This window comes from Schistocerca americana, chromosome 2, assembly GCF_021461395.2.
Source record: "Schistocerca americana isolate TAMUIC-IGC-003095 chromosome 2, iqSchAmer2.1, whole genome shotgun sequence".
NCBI lineage: Eukaryota > Metazoa > Arthropoda > Insecta > Orthoptera > Acrididae > Schistocerca > Schistocerca americana.
Window position 1 is genome coordinate 328,210,643 of NC_060120.1, and position 18,061 is coordinate 328,228,703.

Sequence of the window (18,061 nt, forward strand, 5' to 3'; positions counted from 1 at the left end):
ATAAATTTGAATATTGACATTTTTGTGTTCTTATTAGTGCTTGTTTTTGTATGTTTTTTAATCTCCAGTGCCGTGTAATATTTTCTTCAACTATAAATGGAAAATCCCACCAGGTTAGTTCAGTTACCTAGTGGAAAGTGTGTTCTTCATCCATGCACAATGGCTCCTTTTTTGTGGATATGAGAGAGGTATGTTGTATGTATATCAATGGAGTGTAGGTGCATATGAGGGACGCATACATGGTGTAGTGTTATGTTTATTTTGGCAGCTGCTGCTGCTGATGGTGGTGGTGGTGGTGGTGGTAGGGTGAGATTGAGACCTGGTCTGGCACATAGCCTACTTGTCTTTAATAGTACCAAGGGGGCAGCCAAGCTCCACGTCCTTGTTTGATGGTCAGATCACCATCAACAGTGTCATATGCCCTCACTTCATGAGGCGCTGCAGATAAGTTTGCAGTTAAGTCCAAGATATTCATGTAAAAACGGGTGATCAGTAACTTAGGCCACCACATCTCCTTCACTTTCTGGCCAAATAATGGCAGTGAAAATTGTATCCACCACCAGCCTTCAAACCAACTACCTCAGAGTCAAGCACAACACCACATGCATGCATTAGTGACTTCCGCTATGAAGGCAGGTTTTTTCCTCGAATGTTGTGTACTTATTAATTAGAGAATTAATTAAACACAAATATTCTTCTCGTAATTTTAGTATGCTGAATATATCAATCTCATTTTTAAATCAATATTATGAAAAGGGAAGTTGCCACTCACAATATAGCGAAGATGCTGAGCTGTAGATAGGCACAACAAAAAGACTGTCACAAATAAAGCATTGGGCCAGTAAGGCCTTCATCAAAAATATACAACACACACACACACACACACACACACACACACACACGAGCAGTCTCAGCCAACTGAAGGCACCCTGAGTGCATGTGTGTGTGTGTGTGTGTGTGTGTGTGTGTGTGTGTGTGTGTGTGTGTGTGTCGTCTGTTTTTGATGAAGGCCTTACTGGCTGAAAGCTTTATGTGTGACAGTGTTTTTGTTGTGCCTATCTGCGACTCCCCCCCCCATGAACCATGGACCTTGCCGTTGGTGGGGAGGCTTGCATGTCTCAACGATACAGATAGCCGTACCGTAGGTGAGGCCAGACAAACGTGTGGTTCCTGAAGAGGGGCAGCAGCCTTTTCAGTAGTTGCAGGGGCAACAGTCTGGATGATTGACTGATCTGGCCTTGTAACATTAACCAAAATGGCCTTGTTGTTCTGGTACTGCGAACGGCTGAAAGCAAGGGGAAACTACAGCCGTTATTTTTCCTGAGGGCATGCAGCTTTACTGTATGATTAAATGATGATGGCGTCCTCTTGGGTAAAATATTCCGGAGGTAAAATAGTCCCCCATTCGGATCTCCGGGCGGGGACTACTCAAGAGGACGTTGTTATCAGGAGAAAGAAAACTGGCGTTCTACGGATCGGAGCGTGGAATGTCAGATCCCTTAATCGGGCAGGTAGGTTAGAAAATTTAAAAAGGGAAATGGATAGGTTAAAGTTAGATATAGTGGGAATTAGTGAAGTTCGGTGGCAGGAGGAACGGGACTTCTGGTCAGGTGAGTACAGGGTTATAAATAAAAAATCAAATAGGGGTAATGCAGGAGTAGGTTTAATAATGAATAAAAAAATAGGTGTACGGGTAAGCTACTACAAACAGCATAGTGAACGCATTATTGTGGCCAAGATAGATACGAAGCCCACACCTACTACAGTAGTACAAGTTTATATGCCAACTAGCTCTGCAGATGACGAAGAAATTGATGAAATGTATGATGAGATAAAAGAAATTATTCAGGTAGTGAAGGGAGATGAAAATTTAATAGTCATGGGTGACTGGAATTCATCAGTAGGAAAAGGGAGAGAAGGAAACATAGTAGGTGAATATGGATTGGGGCTAAGAAATGAAAGAGGAAGCCGCCTGGTAAAATTTTGCGCAGAGCATAACTTAATCATAGCTAATACTTGGTTTAAGAATCATAAAAGAAGGCTGTATACATGGAAGAACCCCGGAGATACTAAAAGGTATCAGATGGATTATATAGTGGTAAGAGAGAGATTTAGGAACCAGGTTTTAAATTGTAAGACATTTCCAGGGGCAGATGTGGACTCTGACCACAATCTATTGGTTATGAACTGTAGATTAAAACTGAAGAAACTGCAAAAAGGTGGGGATTTAAGGAGATGGGACCTGGATAAACTGACTAAACCAGAGATTGTACAGAGTTTCAGGGAGAGCATAAGGGAACAATTGACAGCAATGGGGGAAAGAAGTACAGTAGAAGGAGAATGGGTAGCTGTGAGGGGTGAAGTAGTGAAGGCAGCAGAGGATCAAGTAGGTAAAAAGACGAGGACTAGTAGAACTCCTTGGGTAACAGAAGAAATATTGAATTTAATTGATGAAAGGAGAAAATACAAAAATGCACTAAATGAAGCAGGCAAAAAAGAATACAAACGTCTCAAAAATGAGATCGACAGGAAGTGCAAAATGGCTAAGCAGGGACGGCTAGAGGACAAATGTAAGGATGTAGAGGCTTATCTCACTAGTGGTAAGATAGATACTGCCTACAGGAAAATTAAAGAGATCTTTGGAGAAAAGAGAGCCACTTGTATGAATATCAAGAGCTCAGATGGAAACCCAGTCCTAAGCAAAGAAGAGAAAGCAGAAAGGTGGAAGGAGTATATAGATGGTCTATACAAGGGCGATGTACTAGAGGACAATATTATGGAAATGGAAGAGGATGTAGATGAAGATGAAATTGAAATGGGAGATACGATACTGCATGAAGAGTTTGCCAGAGCACTGAAAGACCTGAGTCGAAACAAGACCCCGGGAGTAGACAACATTCCATTGGAACTACTGACAGCCTTGGGAGAGCCAGTCCTGACAAAACCCTCAAACTTCAAGAAGAATATAATAATTCCAATCCCAAAGAAAGCAGGTGTTGACAGATGTGAAAATTACCGAACTATCAGTTTAATAAGTCACAGCTGCAAAATACTAACACAAATTATTTACAGACGAATGGAAAAACTGATAGAAGCCGACCTCGGGGAAGATCAGTTTGGATTCCGTAGAAATGTTGGAACACGTGAGGCAATACTGACCCTACGACTTATCTTAGAAGAAAGATTAAGGAAAGGCAAACCTACGTTTCTAGCATTTGTAGACTTAGAGAAAGCTTTTGACAATGTTGATTGGAATACTCTCTTTCAAATTCTGGAGATGGCAGGTATAAAATACAGAGAGCGAAAGGCTATTTACAATTTGTACAGAAAGCAGATGGCAGTTATAAGAGTCGAGGGGTATGAAAGGGAAGCAGTGGTTGGGAAGGGAGTGAGACAGGGTTGTAGCCTATCCCCGATGTTATTCAATCTGTATATTGAGCAAGCAATAAAGGAAACAAAAGAAAAATTCTGAGTAGGTATTAAAATCCATGGAGAAGAAATAAAAACTTTGAGGTTCGCCGATGACATTGTAATTCTGTCAGAGACAGCAAAGGACTTGGAAGAGCCGTTGAACGGAATGGACAGTGTCTTGAAAGGAGGGTATAAGATGAACATCAACAAAAGCAAAACAGGGATAATGGAATGTAGTCGAATTAAGTCTGGTGATGCTGAGGGAATTAGATTAGGAAATGAGACACTTAAAGTAGTAAAGGAGTTTTGCTATTTGGGGTGCAAAATAACTGATGATGGTCGAAGTAGAGAGGATATAAAATGTAGACTGGCAATGGCAAGGAAAGCGTTTCTTAAGAAGAGAAATTTGTTAACATTGAGTATTGATTTAAGTGTCAGGAAGTCGTTTCTGAAAGTATTTGTATGGAGAGTAGCCATGTATGGAAGTGAAACGTGGACGATAAACAGCTTAGACAAGAAGAGAATAGATGCTTTCGAAATGTGGTGCTACAGAAGACTGCTGAAGATTTAGATGGGTTGATCACATAACTAATGAGGAGGTATTGAATAGAATTGGGGAGAAGAGGAGCTTGTGGCACAACTTGACTAGAAGAAGGGATCGGTTGGTAGGACATGTTCTGAGGCATCAAGGGATCACCAATTTAGTATTGGAGGGCAGCGTGGAGGGTAAAAATCGTAGAGGGAGACCAAGAGATGAATACACTACACAGATTCAGAAGGTTGTAGGATGCAGTAAGTACTGGGAGATGAAGAAACTTGCACAGGATAGGGTAGCATGGAGAGCTGCATCAAACCAGTCTCAGGACTGAAGACCACAGCATCAACAACAACATCTGCGACTCAACATCTCCGCAATATGATGAGTGGCATCTTTCCTTTTTGTAATATTGTTACATTCCATTCTGGATTTTCATTGTTTGATTTGTAAATCAGAGTACTACTGTAGCAAAATCAGGAGAATATAGAGATATACACAAACAAATCTTTATGATGAAAGACCTTGACATTTTATGCTGCTGGGTAGATATGCAATTGACAGAGACCCTCCCCAAGATGTGATCCTCACTATGAACAGCTCTGTGTTGCATGGCACATGTGTGCCAGTGACAGGGTATACCTATCTTGACATGTTGGTGAACTATGCAGTTACCCAGATGCCTCTCGATGTCATTTTCCAGAAGGATGGTGCCCCACCTCACTATCATGGGGATGGTACCCCCATTGCTCCATGAGGCATTTCCTGAGCATTGGATCAGAAGGAAAAGTGCCTATGCGTGGCCCTCTCAGGCCCCCTCAGTCTTCCTCGGGCTTATCAAGGCTGTTGTGTACAGAATAAGGGTTCAAGGTCTGGAAGATTAGACACAACAGATTTATGTTGCAGTAGAGACCGTAACACCTGTCATACTTATGAACATGTGGCAAGAAGCAGAGTACTGTTATGATATCTGTAGCTACAAGTGATGCCCACATTAAATTGTTCTAATATGCATAAAAATGTTTGTGCTCCTGTGTACAATATTTGACAAATAGAATTATCAACCTTAATAAGTACTGAATATAATAGAGGGAAACATTCCATGTGGGAAAAATATATCTAAAAACAAAGATGATGTGACTTACCAAAAGCAAGCGCTGGCAGGTCGATAGACACACAAACAAACACAAACATACACACAAAATTCAAGCTTTTGCAACCAACAGTTGCTTCGTCAGGAAAGAGGGAAGGAGAGGGAAAGACGAAAGGATGTGGGTTTTGAGGGAGAGGGTAAGGAGTCATTCCCTCTTTCCTGACGAAGCAACTGTTGGTTGCGAAAGCTTGAATTTTGTGTGTATGTTTGTGTTTGTTTGTGTGTCTATCGACCTGCCAGCGCTTTCTTTTGGTAAGTCACATCATCTTTGTTTTTATATATCTAAAAACAAAGATGATGTGACTTACCAAATGAAAGTGCTGGCAGGTCGACAGACACACAAACAAACACAAACATACACACAAAATTCAAGCTTTCGCAACAAACTGTTGCCTCATCAGGAAAGAGGGAAGGAGAGGGGAAGACGAAAGGAAGTGGGTTTTAAAGGAGAGGGTAAGGAGTCATTCCAATCCCGGGAGCGGAAAGACTTACCTTAGGGGGAAAAAAGGACAGGTATACACTCGCACACACGCACATATCCATCCACACATACAGACACAGCAAAATATGTCTGCTTGTGTCTGTATGTGTGGATGGATATGTGCGTGTGTGCGAGTGTATACCTGTCCTTTTTTCCCCCTAAGGTAAGTCTTTCCGCTCCCGGGATTGGAATGACTCCTTACCCTCTCCTTTAAAACCCACTTCCTTTCGTCTTCCCCTCTCCTTCCCTCTTTCCTGATGAGGCAACAGTTTGTTGCGAAAGCTTGAATTTTGTGTGTATGTTTGTGTTTGTTTGTGTGTCTGTCGACCTGCCAGCACTTTCATTTGGTAAGTCACATCATCTTTGTTTTTAGATATATATTTCCTACGTGGAATGTTTCCCTCTATTATAACCATATCATCTTTGTTTTTAGATATATTAATAAGCACTGAAATTTAAACAAATGTATTTGTATACCTCTAGCCCGGACACCCAGTGTTTTGACTTTCTGTAGCACATGTTTGGTTTTCAATGTGTGTAATAATTGTTTCAGTGTTTGAGAGAGCCCGAAGTGCTGCACCCTGCATCATTTTCTTTGATGAGCTTGATTCATTAGCACCCAGCCGTGGTAGAAGTGGTGACTCTGGTGGTGTCATGGACAGGTAGGTCTCATCTGTTACAATTTCTCACTACATCTGTGATTTTCCACACTGTACTCTCTACCATAACTGGAAAAAAAGGAACAGAAAAAACTAAAAGATGTGTGTTTAGGAAACAGAAAAACTAATTGACAACATCATTCAGGATTGTGTGTGTGAATGTTTATGCACCATTTCATTGCAATAAAATCTTCAGCTGTTTCTTGGTATATAAGATCTGTGCGTGAGTTTGACTTTTCAAAAAGACTACTCTCTGTTTCCTCCTTGTGACAAAGTGGCCGTTTATCAGAGTGGATTTTACAGTGGCTACTCCACAACAGTTTAACAGCAGACTACCCAATTGTTTAGATAGCTAGCAACTTTCATCTACTGTTCACCATTGCCCTACACAGTGCAGTCCTCTACCTGTCCCCTCTTATTGCTTCAAAGGCTGGTTGCCAAGTTGTGCTAAGGTTTTGTCAGCACTTGTATCTCAATTGCCTCCTTAATAATGCTCCGCCAGAAACTATTAGCTAATCAGAAGACGTGTTCTTTCTCATCAACCTGTGCTCAGCCAGTGCAGATTTATTTAACTTCGTCAGTCTTACATTGAGTATACATTTTGTGCACATAGGGACAGCACTTTGTTTTTTTGCACAGAATGTGACAGGCCTGTGGTGTACTAAGTCTGGGGTTATTTTTCATGCTGCATGAAGATTCTGTAGTTTCGTAGGGCTCAAAATATGGGCATCATACATTTCATAGACAGAACTGAGATGAGAACTGAGCTGTGTCTAAGAAAGGTATTAGCTCATGTTTTGACCACCTGCAAAAGTAAGAAACCCAGTCAGTGTGAAAGTTAACCTCAGACTTCGTACACTTGGGGCCTATCATATTCAGTGTAAGTGTGGAAAATATTACATTGGTACTGTTTCCTCCTACTTTGTATGGAACATGTAGGCAGTGTAAGGCCTAGACAGGAAAAGAAATTTGCAATCACTGGGCACAATTTAAAAGAAAATCACATGCTCAATTTCAAAAAGGTATCTGTCATCTGCTCAGCTAATGGTTTCTGGGACAGTATTATTAAAGAGGTAATTGAGATATGAGTGTTGAATTTTGCTAACTGAGATAGGGTTTCTTTCCTCAGCACAGTTTGGTGACCAGACTTTGAGACAACAAGATGGTAGAGACAACAGTATGCATTGCATAGGGCAATGGCAGGTGGCAGACACGAGTTGCAAGCTTTGTAAACAATTGGCTAGGCTACTGTTAAACTTATGCGAAGTGGCCATTGTGAGATTTAAATGCCCACTGCCATTATGTACATAAGGAAACCAACTGTGATACACCAGCATTTCACCAGAGGATGAAAGTGCAGAGTAGCCTTTCAGAAACTTCACCCTCACACTGCAATCTTATGTGGAAAGAGACATGGGAAGACTGTATTACATCATTCATGGTTGTCTGCCAACGGAGATATAAGAGGATAGGCTGAAATGGGTAAACATGGGATTCAGACAGCTCAGTTCTGGAAGAAAAGACAATGACCACTTTAAAGCTAAGGGAAGGAGAAACTGGAGAGGGAGGGGTGGAGGAGAATATAAGCAAAAATGCCAGAAGAAATAAATGAAGAAAGAAACAAAGGTAAAAGTGAATAAGTGAATGCTAGAATGGGGGGGGGGGGGGGGGAGGGGGGGACAGTTGATCAGACAAATTTGAGGTTCCAGCATAAGAAAAAGTGAATGTTAGAGTGTTCATGAAACTAGGAACATATGCATGCAACCCTGAAATGAGAGTGCCCACAGCATACTCATCACGAAGTTGTAGAAGACAGGACAATGGTTGAGCACTGAGAATGTTGAAATAACTTCCTTGTTCATGTTCATGGTAACTTTAATGGATGGGCCCAAGTCACTGTACAAACAATTGTCCCAAAATATCGTGGAACAATCTGCAGTCTAAACAACACACTCCATACACTGCTGGTTAAATGCCTCATCGGGATGTTGGTTCAGTCAGTGCTTCACATTATTTGAAAAGGGACAAATTTGTGAATCGTTATACCACACCGCACCACACACCTCCAGCCGGTCAGTTTCTGTCTGGTTTCTGAGGTGTTTGGCCCACAGAGGACATTCAAAATTATGTGCTGCTATGAGCAGTGGCATTTTGTGAATTACTAGACTCCAAATAGTTACTTGACTCCAAAGCTCTATTGCACACCTTTGCACAATTCCGTTTGAAACTGGTTGGCATGGAACTACGTTCATTGACAGCAGCTATTGCAGCTCGGTTTGAAACTGATTATCATTGGCAAGGCATGATACTCATCTCTGTTCCCAATGAGTAAACATATTTTTACAACCATTGCTCTTATGCTGTGTTACATGTCTGTGAGTGGTACACAGACACATTGCACAGTCCCAACAAATTGGGCAACTTCATTCATGGTATTCATGAGCATGTCCAAATGAGATAGCTCCTTTTATGTCTACGTGTCAACACATCTCACTGCACTGATTCCATACAACTGTCTGGCACGTACTATTTCACTGCTGTGATGGGTGTCAGTGATGGAGGGGTCATATTAGTACCCGACAAAATGACCGTTGTGCTCTTCAAAGTTAGTAACTAATATTTTGTCTAGTGAGCTTATGAAATCACAGGAGAGTTGAAGCTTGTTGTGAAACACTGGTACATTCCGGAGAGAAATTTCTCACCTATTGTATATGAAACCTTTGCTAAATGAAAATTACGCCTGCCATTATACAACTGGTAGTTTCTGCTGCTTTGTGTTTTGCGTTATCACTATTACTAAAAACCTGAGTAGCGATTACAACTTTACAAATCACATTCCCATTTCAGAGTAATCCCAGGCTGACAAAATAAGTGGGAGTGGCATATAAAGAGACTGGGGAGATGCCTAGGCAATGTTTTACATTGGAAGCAGTATGAAGTACTAGTGTGAGAAAAAGACTGGAAAGTAAGTGGTTGTATGAAGAACTGTTGTAGCCTACAAAACATTAAATGTAATTTTGGTGTGCAGAAGGAAAATTGATAATATCATAAATGAAACATAGCTGCGACTGTGATATAGAAAGGATAACGGACAGGGGAGGGGGAGGGGGAGTGTACAAGTTGGGGGAAAACTGTTTAACTATATAAGATTTCAGTGGAAGGAAGTGGTGACTCATTATGGTGATTTGAGATTGATAGAGCAATTATGCAAGGACAGTTTTGAGTTCAAACATTTAAGTATTTGGAAAGCGTGCAGGGTGCAGTCATCTGCAAGTTGTGGCTTACATCAGTACCAGTGACTCCTATCACTTGGGTTCTGGGGCCATCATCAGTTCATACAGGTATCTGGTGGAGGTCGTGAGGACTGCTGAGCATGCACATGAAGTGCAAGTAGAACTCGCAATTTGCACCAGTGTGCGATCTCAACCTCGTCAACTGTCAACTCTGTGACAGACTTGGGTGCAAATTTCTTGACTTGCGTTATCATGTGGGGATCTGTAGGACACCCCTTGACAGGTCAGGGGTGCCCTACACAGAGGAAGCAGCTACTTGGGTAGCAGAGAACTTGTGGAGTGCACATGAGGTCTTTTAGCCTAGGCAGTAGTTTGAGATCTTCTGATGAATACTCGCCATTCGATGTACAGCAAGGGAAGCCAGACGGGATTCAGAGTAAAGGCACTTTGACTGTCAAAATTGTATTAGTAAACTGTCAAAGTATTCGTAATGAAATCCCTGAATTTACTGCCCTTCAGGAAAGTTCTCACACTAAAATTATTCTTGGGACCGAGAGCTGGCTGAAACCCGAAGTGGAAAGCTCTGAGATATTTAGCAAATCATGGAATGTATATCGGGAAGACAGATTGGAGGCCGTAGGAGGCAGAGTGTTCATTCAAGTCCACAAAAATATTGTCTGTATTGAGGTTGAAGTTAGTGTGTTGATGAAGTTATCTGGCCATGTATAATAGGTGTAGGTGAAACAAAGTTAATTCTTGGATTTTTTTACCGGCCAGCCAATTCTGCTGTAACAGTTCTAGAGTCATTCAAATAAAGTCCACAGTCAGTAGTGCATAAATACCTATATCGTGCGATGCTAGTTGGAGGTGACTTTACCTCCTGAGTGTAGACTGGGATGTCTAAGGGTTCATTGCAGGGCATACAGACAGACAGTCATGTAAAATACTTTTGAATACATTTTCTGAAAACTGTTTTGAGCAGCTAGCTCGGGAGCCCACACAGAAAGGAAATATCTTAGACCTTTTAGCTACAAATAGGTTGGACCATATCGAAAATGTCAGTATAGAAACGGGGATTAGCGATTACGGTGTCATTATAGCAACTATGTTTACAAAAGTTAATAAATCAATCAAGAAGGCTAGGTGAATGTTTCTGCTAGATAGGGCTTATAAGCAGTAGTTAGCATCTAACTTGGAGAGTGAGTTGATATCACTTGGTTCCAGTAAGATGGACATAGAGTAATTAATGGCAGAGTTTAAGCAGATTGTAAATTGTGGTCTGGAGAGTTATGTGCCAAGTAATTGGATAAAGGATGGGAAAGACCCACTATGGCTTAAGAATGAAATTCAGAAGATGCTAAGGAAGCAGAGGGTGCTGCACTCTTGGTTCAAAAGAGAACACACAAATGATGACAAGCAAAGGTTAGTAGTAAATTTCACGTTCAAGAAATTGTTCACACAGGAGAATCATAAAGACATACTGTCATTTGACCATCGGACAGACTCCTGTATGGACAACATACTAAAAATCAGCCTGGCATAGAGAAACAACTGTAAGATTTGAAAACAAATATATCACCAGGTCCAGATTAATCACAGTTTGGTTTTACAGAGAGGTAAAAAAGTGCGGGTGACTTCAGAATATCAGGAATTACAGACCAATATTCCTAACTTCGGTTTACTGCAGAAGCCTTGTATGTATTCTCAGTTTGACTGTAATAAACTTTCCTAAGACTGAGAAGCTTATGTCCAGGAATCAGCATGGTTTTAGAAAGCATCACTCATGCAAAACTCAACTTGCCCATTTCTCACCTGATATGCTGAGAACCATGACTGAAGGGCAACTGGCAAATGCTATATTTGTAGGCTTCCAGAAGGCGTTTGACATGGTGCTCCATTGCAGGTGGTTAATGAAGGTATGAGCGTATGGAATAAGTTCACAGATGTATGAATGGCTCGAAGACTACTTAAGTTAAAAAAACCACCATCTTGTCATCAAAAGTAAGTGTTCATGTGAGACAAGGGTGTTGTCAGGAGTGCCCCAGTGTGATAGGACTGCTGCTGTTCTCTATATACATAAATGATTTGGCAGACAATGTGGGCAGAAATCTGCAGTTGTTCGCTGATGATGCTGTGGTGTACAGTAAGGTGTCTAAGTTGAGCGATGGTTGAATGATACAAGACAACTTAGACAAAATTTCTAGTTTGTGTGATGAATGGCAGCTAGCTCTAAATTCATAAAATGTAAGTTAATGAAGGTGAGTAGGAAGAACAAACCAGTAGTGTTCAGATACAGTATTACTAGTGTTCTGCTTGACACCGTCAAGTCGTTTAAACATCTGGGTGTAATGCTGCAAAGCAGTATGTGGTAGAATGATCATATGAGAACTGTGGTAGGGAAGGTGAATGGTTGACTTCAGTTTATTGGGAGAATTTTAGGAAAGAGTGGTTCATCTGTAAAGGAGACCACATATATAACACTGGTGTGATCTGTTCTTGAGTACTGCGTAAGTGTTTGGGATCCGTACCTGATTGGATTGAAGGAGTACATTGAAGCAGTTCAGAGGCAGGCTGTTAAACTTGTTACCAGTTGGTTCAAACAAGACGTAAGTGTTACGGAGATGCTTTGGGAACTCAAATAGGAATTGCTGGAGGTAAGGCAATATTATCATCAAAAAACCCCATTGAGAATTGGTATTTGAAACTGACTGCCGAACGATTCTACTGCCACCAACATACATTGCACGTAAGGACCATGAAGATAAGATATGAGATATTAGGGCTCATACGGAGCCACAAGAACAGTCATTTTTTCCTCACTCTGTTGGCGACTGGAACAGGAAAGTAAATTAGTAGTAGCTGTACAGGGTATCCTCCGCCACACACCATATGGTGGCTTCAAGAGTATATTTGTATGTGCAGATGTAGATGTAGTTATAGTAGACACACTGAGCAGTGGATAGACACAGAAACAAAACACTGGAAAATAGTAGCTGACTTCCATTTCGGATTTGACAGCAATTTGCATCTTACTTAATTGGTTCCTTAGTTTTATTATGAACCTACTGTCTGCCTTTTTCTATGGCCAGTACAGATTTTTTAAATGTAGCTTTGTAGCATTTTACATATGTAAATAAACATAATTCTTGTTAAATTTTAGTGCATTGTACAATTGTTGTTTTCTCAAGCTAGAGATTTTTATCCTTGGAAGAATCTGTCCCAGAAGATCTATTCCTTTCATCAACTGTTCACCGTACAATATTCTATTTTATATAACACTTTTATTTATATAAAATGATTTTTTTGCAGGCTTATTTTATAAGTGGTTGTGTTTTGCACACATGGGATTTTATTAACTAGATTTTTCAGTGACAAAATTTCCATTTTCAATATTTTTTTTACTTTTCAGTATTTTCTTTACAATTTATTGAAGTCACTAGTTTGGCTGTTAAACTTGTAAAAGAATTGGGCACAACTATGAAGAATTGTCATTTATAAATTTTAGATGTAGTTTTCCATTTGTGTGTGTGTGTGTGTGCGTGTGCGTGTGTGTGTGTGTGTGTGTGTGTGTGTGTGTGTGTGAGACCAGCAGCTACATTTCAAACACAAAGTACTTTATGATATGTTTTTTACATTATGTTCACAATGAACTGTTTAACTTGCCATTTTTGAAAAGAGCAATGTGTTGATGACATGTCAACGCTGTACTGGAGTACTGCTCAACTGCGATAAAGATTTATATGCTGCATATTCAGGATGCACTGTGCCGCATGCAGGAAAGATGAATGATATCTCACCCGGTTAGATTTCTGTGTGTATGAGGATTCACGTAATGCATCAGTAATGTTGTGTTGGAGAGGATGCATTATTGTATACTGCACTACCTTTCTGTTATTGGGAAGTGTTATAACTTGTCAGAGAATAAATAATTACAAATAAAGACAAACGTACTGGGGAAAACTGTCTGTAAGGCAGACTCCCAAATAGGTAAAGCATTTCAGTGTGATGTACGACTTTCTCTTCTGTAGAATAGCCTTATCATGGATTGGCACTGGCAACAAATCCAATTTGATCCTTCATTTTAACTTGATGCATCTTTTGGTGGACACAGAGGCTGTGTCATTTACTTTTGATCACATACTTCTTTTGGTGAACCCTGAGATAAGTGTAGTGAACATGTCAAATTTCATACAGTATTAGGGCTTCTTCCCACAATGGTAGTATGGAAGTAACATGTGTTTAAGCAGCAGGTTTAACTATCTTTATGTTTTTTTGATTCCTCACTCTCTACTTTTAGTGAGTAGAAAAATACAGAAAACATAAGCTTTTGTTGATTAAGAAGATTGCATATTTGTCCATTGTAGTACAGCTGTTATTGCTACTATCCTAAATCCTTAACCTTTGTACCTATTATTGTGTTAGATTTTCTGTGACTATTACATTCATCTGAAAGTTCTCAATTATTTGAAATATATATAAAAGGAATATTAGAGTTTAATCTTACATTGACTCTACGATTTATCTTAGAGAATAGATTAAGGAAAGGCAAGCCTACATTTCTAGCCTAGACCCTATGGCTTATCTTGGAGAATTGATTAAGGAAAGGCAAGCCTACGTTTCTAGCATTTGTAGACTTAGAGAAAGCTTTTGACAATGTTGATTGGAATACTCTCTTTCATATTCTGAAGGTGGCGGAGTTAAAATACAGGGAATGAAAGGCTACTTACAATTTGTACAGAAACCAGATGGCACTTGCAAGAGTCGAGGGGCATGAAAGGGAAGCAGTGGTCGGGAAGGGTGTGAGACAGGGTTGTAGCCTATCCCCAATGTTATGTAATCTGTATATTGAGCAAGCAGTAAAGGAAACAAAAGAAAAATTCTGAGTAGGAGTTAAAATCCATGGAGAAGAAATAAAAACTTTCAGGTTCGCCGATAAATTTGTAATTCTGTCAGAGACAGCAAAGGACTTGGAAGAGAAGCTGAATGAAATGGACAGTGTCCTGAAAGGAGGATATAAGATGAACATCAACAAAAGCAAAACACGGCTAATGGAATGTAGTTGAATTAAATCGGGTGATGCTGGGGGAATTAGATTAGAAAATGAGGCGCTTAAAGTAGTAAATGACATTTGCTATTTGGGGAGCAAAATAACTCACAGTGGTCGAAGTAGAGAGGATATAAAATGTAGACTGGCAATGGCAAGGAAAGCGTTTCTGAAGAAGAGAAATTTTTTAACATCGAGTATAGATTTAAGTGTCAGGAAGTCGTTTCTGAAAGTATTTGTATGGGGTGTAGCCATGTATTGAAGTGAAACATGGATGATAAATAGTTTGGAAAAGAAGAGAACAGAAGCTTTTGAAATGTAGTGCTACAAAAGAATGCTGAAGATTAGTGGGTAGATCACATAACTAATGAGGAGGTATTGAATAGAATTGGAGAGAAGACAAATTTGTGGCAGAACTTGACTAGAAGAAGGGATCAGTTGGTACTATTCTGAGGCATCAAGGGATCACCAATGCAGTATTGGAGGGCAGCATGAAGGGTAAAAATCATAGAGGGAGACCAAGAGATGAATACACTTAACAGATTCAGAAGGATATAGGTTGCAGTAGGTACTGGGAGATGGAGAAGCTTGCAGAGGATAGAGTTGCATGGAGAGCTGCATCAAACCAGTCTCTGGACTGAAGACCACAACAACAATATTATTTTGTGCATAAGTTGATAGCATTTTTCCATAAATTTAATGAGCACAACAGATACACTAACAGAGACATTACTCAATAATAACATATTCTCCTACACTGTTTACAGCAGTCTGCCAACAATGGGGTAAAACTTTTCAATTCTTTGCATGTAGAAATTACATGGTTTTGAGGCAAAGAGCTCATCAAGCCATGTTTGAAGCACATTTTTTTTTATCTGGAAAGGAAGTTCCTTTAAGGTTGTTGGATAGAGAGTGGAAAAAGTGAAAACCTGAGGGTGTAAGATCAGGTGAATAAGCTGACTCCCTAACCCAAGTCCTGTATCTTGCATTTTGTCGGTCTAGCAGAATGTGGGCAGGCATTATCATGGTATAACAGCACTTCACGCAGTCTTCCTGATCATTGTTCTGGGATTGTGTGTGCAAAACATGTCAGTGCTTGACGATAAATGTCAGCACTGATGGTTACACTGCGGGGAAGCAATTATAATGCAACAGACAATCTCTGTTCCACCAAATACATAACTCTGTCTTTTATGGATGCATGTAGGTCTTTGTATGGGGATTGCTGCTTTGTTTGGGCTCTACCAATCCTTTCTTTTCCATATGCTTTATGTTATCATAAAGACGCCATTTCTTGTCACCAGTAATGAAACAGGATAGGAGTGGTTGATGTTGTTCATGAGACAATTGCAATCAGGGATGCCCATACGGCCACTGGCAAATTTTTTGAGATTTTGGCTTAGAGCATGCAGTACACATGCTCCTGATTTTATGAGCCTTCCCCATTGCATTCAAATGTTGCAAGTGGTGGAATGATCACTGTTCATCACATTTGCCAGTTCTCTAGCATGCTGATGTGGATCATTGTGGATTAATGCATTTAAACTATCCTCATCAGACCCCAAAGATCATCCTGAATGTGAAGAGTCACTATGTCAAAATGAGCCTCCTTAAAATGAGAAAACCATTTTCTTGCCATTCTCTGTCCAACAGTAGTACCCCCATACATGACATAAATGTTTCTGGTTGCCTCCATTGCTGTCACGCCTCTATTGAACTCTAATAAAAGAATGTGTCGGAAAGTTCTGATTTCTCCACTTTGCAGTTCATGTTGTAATGTCCACAGCTCCACTTACTATCTCTAAATAACAAAATGACAATATTTAAACTCAAATAGTAACAGTGAGCTATAGATAACAAATGACAGTTGATAAATAAACACACAGTGACTAGAATAACAACATGTAAAGCAAAATTACTACAAATTTATGCATCAACCTAATATTCTAATGGTGCTATTACAGACAGTGTACTGGCTTGCTTGAAGAATAGGGGAAGGCATCCAATCATCATGTCCAGACATATATTTAAACCCTGCTCCTTTTGAAAGCAATTCCATTGTGTTGACCAATTCACCGCCTTCCTTAGGGAAATGTTTATAAAGCAGTAACCCAGCCCCCAGTCCCAGTTCCTTAAGGAATTGAACTCCCATGTATAAAACAACTTCAAACATCTGATTACTTTACAAATGAGTTAATCTGTTAAATATTTGACATTAAGCAATACAAACAACATGGTTGAAGATACAAAGTCCTAATTATGTTAGTTTTTTTGGTTTTGGATTATTCAGTCTTATTATTAGACTAATGAAAAAGTCGAAACCAACACTGGTAAATCAAGTTCAGAAAATGTTTGAAATTATTTTTAAAGTTTATTGCAAGGCACTACCTGCTCTCATTGTCAAGCACTGGATGACTATCGTCCGGGTAATTTGCACTATGTTTTAAGAAAAGCTAGCTTTTGATGCATCTCAATGCTTTGTTGTTGTAGTTTTCAATCCAGAGCCTGGTTTGATGCAGCTCTCCATGCTACTTAATCCTGTGCAAGCTTCTTCATCTCCAAGTAACTACTACAACCTACATCCTTCTGAATCTGCTTGTATCATCATATCGTCTCCTGAATCTTTTTTTTTTTTTTAAAAAGCAGTCACCCACCAATGGGGATGAATGTGCAGGTCCATTATCATGATGCAAGAGCCATGAATTGTCTCGCCCACATTTCAGGCCATTTCCTTCTCACTTTTCTCACAGGCTTTCCAACACCTCCCGATAGTACAACCAGTTAACATTTTGTCCCTGTGGCACAAATTCATGATGAACTAATCCTTTTATTGATGTTCCTGACATGGGTGCCGGAAGTAGATGTTGAAGGGCATTTTGAATGAGGTACATCTTTAACTTCTGTCCGGCCATTTTTAAACTGTGTGAACCATTTGTAACACCAAGTATGGCTTAAGCACTCATCACTGTAGGCTTCCTCATTTGGTGTGTCTCTGTAAAGGTTTTCTTGATCTTCATGCAAAATTTAACATAGACCCATTGATCCTGTAACTCTGCCATCTCAAAACTGTGCAGCACAATGTTCTGTTCAACACAGCACCGAGCAATAACTAACGGATGTACAACAATGAAACTTCCAACAGCTACACAACAAATACAAGCGTGTGCAGGGATGCCAACTGTATTTCACCCCGACACACTGTTGGTGTGAAATTATGAATGTTCCACAATTTTTGAACAAGCCTCGTACAGTTAGTAGAAAAGAAGTAATAAAATAAAACATCACACTTGATCCTGAAGTTTTATTGCAGGAACAATGAGACTGTAGTGAGCAATGAGCCTATTCCCTTTCATTATTTTGTGAAGGAGTGTTAGAGAGAAAAAGTTTTGAAGAGGTTTGAAGTATGTATAAAGTTTGTTGGAAGTTGGTAAGTGATCTCACTCTCAAATTCTGAATGAATATAATCTGGGTAATTTGCACACCTTGAGCTAATACTGCTTCAAAGCAGATACACAACTGCTAACTTTGGAACAAATCTGCTTGGA

At 39.9% G+C, this 18,061-nt stretch overlaps 1 protein-coding gene across 1 annotated transcript in view; it reads left to right on the forward strand.

The window, feature by feature from the left end:
* LOC124594804 (peroxisome assembly factor 2) overlaps positions 1-18,061 on the forward strand; it is a 153,457-nt gene that overhangs the window by 105,316 nt on the left and 30,080 nt on the right. Inside the window, exon 7 of the mRNA XM_047133234.1 lies at positions 6,134-6,242. Within this exon, the coding sequence (XP_046989190.1) occupies positions 6,134-6,242 (109 nt within the window). The remainder of the gene's footprint in view (positions 1-6,133; positions 6,243-18,061) is intronic.